The sequence below is a fragment of the Myxine glutinosa genome, chromosome 10 (assembly GCF_964187855.1).
Source record: "Myxine glutinosa chromosome 10, kmMyxGlut1.1, whole genome shotgun sequence".
NCBI lineage: Eukaryota > Metazoa > Chordata > Myxini > Myxiniformes > Myxinidae > Myxine > Myxine glutinosa.
In genome coordinates, this window is record NC_136270.1 from 69,573,227 (window position 1) to 69,577,612 (window position 4,386).

The 4,386-nt window shown below is 42.8% G+C and overlaps 1 protein-coding gene across 1 annotated transcript in view; it reads right to left on the reverse strand.

Moving 5' to 3' along the window:
- The window catches only part of LOC137433614 (forkhead box C1-B-like), a 2,132-nt gene extending 553 nt beyond the window's left edge, over positions 1-1,579 (reverse strand). The window contains exon 1 of the mRNA XM_068125919.2: positions 1-1,579. This exon is cut by the window's left edge and continues 553 nt beyond it. Within this exon, the coding sequence (XP_067982020.1) occupies positions 121-1,527 (1,407 nt within the window). The 5' untranslated portion in view covers positions 1,528-1,579 and the 3' untranslated portion in view covers positions 1-120.
- Positions 1,580-4,386: the final 2,807 nt, after the last annotated feature.

A 4,386-nucleotide genomic window follows, 5' to 3' on the forward strand; every position in this document is an offset into this window, starting at 1 on the left:
GGCCGCTGGGAAGCATGCGCTTCTCAAGGTGCTGGAAAAGGTGGTTCCACGTGCGCCCAACATATACTGTCTTCCTATCAGCAAAGGGTCCGGCAAATTCGACCGCAAGGACCTCTTCTCTCAGTACTTGCCGCAGTCGTACGAGTAGGCTCCCGGCGAGCCGTACAGGGACGGTTTGAAGCGAAAGGGTACCTGGCAGTTGGGGCTACCGCCACCGCTGTGACTCGCACCAGAGCTGTCGAGTCCTATCCTCGAAGAGTCGAAGGTAAAGCTCTGGGGTTGTCCGCCATAGCCCTGGCTCTGGAGGTGACCCAAGTCGCAGCCCGTTTGGTTCAGGTACCAGCCAGAGGTTCGTCGAGCTGCCGCATACTGTGCCCTCTGGCCCACATGGCCGAGGCCTTGCTCGGATGAAGGAACCGGACTGAGGAGGCTGAGCGTGTTGACCAAGGACCCGGCGATGGCTGGACTGGGTACCATGTCATCCAGGCTTCCGCAGGAAGCATTCTGTTCGTTCCTGTCCCCTGCATAGAGGCTCATGGCCTGCATACTGCAATGGTAGTTTTTTGCACACGTGGAACTTGCGGTCTGGCCGCAGTGCGCTGCAGCTCCATATGTCATGCCAGCTTGCTGTCCGTACTGCTTAAGCTGCGGAGCTACAAGCGCAGATCTCCCAATGGTGCCTGGAGTAAGTTCATGGCCATGCACGTGCGTGGACCCTCGTGCCAGGTTCATGATCTTCTTGACGCTGAATCCCGAGGAATCTCCTTCATGGTCACCGTGATGCGTCAGTGCCAAGGAAGCCGCGGCCCCATCTTGATGGCATTCTGACATTAAGTTCCCAGTGCTGCTGTCAGGACTTTCAATCTTTGGCACCACACTGAGCGGTGGAGGAGTCCCCGAAGGAGACAGGCCAGGACCATTCTCCTGCTTCTTTACCACAGGTGACATTGAGGTCCGACTGGAGACCTTTTCAACTCCTTGTTGCCTCTCGCGCTCTTCCTTCTCTCGAAGGGCATCCTTTTTCTTGAAGCGTCGTCTTCGTCGCAAGAAACTCCCATTCTCGAACATGTTATAGGAATCCGGATCTAAAGTCCAGTAGCTTCCCTTTCCCGGCTTCTTGTCATCTCTGGGCACTTTGACGAAGCACTCGTTGAGACTCAGGTTGTGCCGGATTGAGTTCTGCCAACCCTGCTTGTTCTCACGGTAGAACGGGAACCGTTCCATGATGAACTGGTAGATCCCATTCAGGGTAATCTTCTTCTCTGGCGCGTTCTGAATGGCCATGGTAATCAGAGCGATGTAGCTGTACGGTGGTTTCACCATGTCCTTCGCTGCAGTATGATGGGCATACGGTCCGTACGGCCTGCCCATGCCGGCAGAGTACTGGTCGTGTGCCGAGTGCGTGTACATGCTCATGGGCGCTCCCATGGTGCCATAGCCTCCGGCAGAGAGGTAGTAGCTCTGTTCATTGAGGTAGGGCATCATGCTTAGGGCCCCCGGATTAGATACAGGATACTGCGCTTGCATTTTCCCGATCGGTCTTCGGGCCTTTGCAAGCTCCAAGCTCTTTACAGATCCCTGGACTGGCTGGGAACGTTTGGATATTGGAGGTGGAGGAGGCAAAGGGGGGATGGTTTGAAACATCAAGCTCCTGCTGTTTAATATTCATAAGGCTACGGCTCCACCTTCTTTGAGGCAAGCAGCCAATCAGCAGAGATGCATGCAGCAGCGCACGATCACAGGGGTGTTGAATGAGCGGAGAGGAGAGGAGACTGAGCTGAGCCGATCAGTCCTTTATTTAGATCGTTGGCCGACGATGCCCTCAAGCTAAAGCTGCCATTACGGTGAAAACTGAATTATTTGTGAGAAATTAAAAGTTAGAGCTTAACTTTAATATAAAAAAATAAATTAACTTTCATTTTGCCTTTCATCAAATATTACTGACTTTCATTTCATTCATCAGTTACGTTTGTGGCTTTTATTTATCCTATTAATTGATCACAAAATTACATACATATATATATATGTAACTACCATAATTTATATATATATATAACTACCGTAATTTATATATATATAACTACCATAATTTATATATATAACTACCGTAATTTATATATATAACTACCGTAATTTATATATAACTACCGTAATTTATATATGTAACTACCATAATTTATATATATAACTACCGTAATTTATATATGTAACTACCATAATTTATATATATAACTACCGTAATTTATATGCATATATAACTACCGTAATTTATATATATAACTACCGTAATTTATAAATATAACTACCGTAATTTATATATATAACTACCATAATTTGTATATATGTAACTACCGTAATTTATATATATAACTACCGTAATTTATATATATAACTACCATAATTTATATATATGTAACTACCGTAATTTATATATATAACTACCGTAATTTATATATATAACTACCATAATTTATATATATAACTACCCTAATTTATATATATATATATGTATAACTACCATAATTTATATATATAACTACCATAATTTATATATATAACTACCATAATTTATATATATAACTACCATAATTTATATATATAACTACCATAATTTATATATGTAACTACCATAATTTATATATATAACTACCGTAATTTAACAATGATCGTATTTACTCAGTCTCGGGTTTTCACAAGCACCTTGCATGTACGAATGGTTAGACGTACGAAAAATCGTTAAATAGTTATTTGCTCCTTTTAAACGTAATCTAATGTCTCTGTAACGTTGACCGTGTAGTTAATTCACGACCGACTAGGCCGTGATAAAGAATTACAAGAATTTAATTAAAAACTTCTCTTCACTTGGGAAAGTTACAAACGTTTTCAGCCTTTACTCATTATATCAATTGTAATTTTCATCAATTGTAATTTTCGTGTGCGTTTAATTATGTCTTACAATTGTTATTTGTCCGTTTCATGGCTGTCATGATTAAATGATTGTACATTCCTATTTATTGAAGGTTTCGCTTTGTCCTCAAGGATGGTGCAGAGGTAGTGCACTCGCCTCTGAGCTTAGTCTGGGTTAGATTCCCGACAAGACTGTAAACTGTCCATATTGCCGCTTCCCCGATTGGGTATTGTATCATGAAGTGCTCCATCCCTTGGATTCACGTTAATCCGGACGTCCCATCTGCTGGTATTAGTTGGTTGTCATTTCCACATTATCTGTTGGCAAATTCCTGCCCTAACCTACAGGGGGTACTACATCACCGGTTTAGTCTGCTTTAGTGAAGCATCTCCGGAATGATGCAATCAGTCGGCCAAAGCAATTGACTAAGAATGTCATCGATAAATTGGAGCACAAAATTCGGGATCTGTGTGGGCAGCAAGATAAGTTGTTGTCTTTCTCTTTTCCTCTGACGAAGGGAGCATTCGAGAGCCCAAATCGTCAGCTTCACTTTTATTCACGGTGGATGATTTACCATGAGGTATTTTATTTATTATTTGTTTAAAAGTAATTCACTCCTTTATATGCAGAGGTAACACAGTTACCTTTGTGATAATTTACATTTAAATCACTGGTTTGGGATTAAAGGGCTTCAGGGTGAAGGTGTTGGTTTTGGGATGGGAGTGGCTAGTTTCAGGGTCAAGGGGCTAGTTTTGGGGTAAGGTAAGGGGCTGATTTCAGGGTAGAGGGGTTACCCGATACCTGTTCACAAACAATCAATCAAACAATAAATGAAAGAACACAAAGTATAAGAATGACAATCAGCAACTTGCATAAAGTCAGCAACTTTTGGAAGGATTGTCTGTAAAAGCTTGTGGGGATTGCCTGTCTAGCCTAGAGGTATGCACACTCATTTTTGAGCTGTCTTGTCTGGGTTCGAATCCCGACCCAGGTATAAACTGTGATCCTGGCGTTTCACATGAAGTGCGACACATCAATATGTGCGCCGTACATCGGAGGCATTTAAGCTGGGTGTCCCATCTGCCAGCACACTGGTCATTGGTGGACCTTAAAGACACACGAAGATGAGGTGCGTTATCGCCCACATTCTGAATAATTAAAAAAATCCTGCCCAAATGACCATCAGTTAAAAGTCTGGCCTGGACAGCCGGTTCATGAAAGACATGGGCAAGAAAAATGTTTCCCAGCAGACGACACATGAAGGTTGGAATAATTGAAGTCGTTGATGAAGTGGTCGTTTCCAAGCTGTTAAAGAGCATGATGTAATTATGCTTTGCACACCCAATAAGAAATCCCTACTGGTAAGAGAAAAGCTACCTTATTAGAAACTAGATTGTATTCATAGAATACTTACCCTGCGCAGTCAACTTGGTGTGAGCCAACTCTTCTTTTTTGAACGTTTCTTATTTTTTTGATCC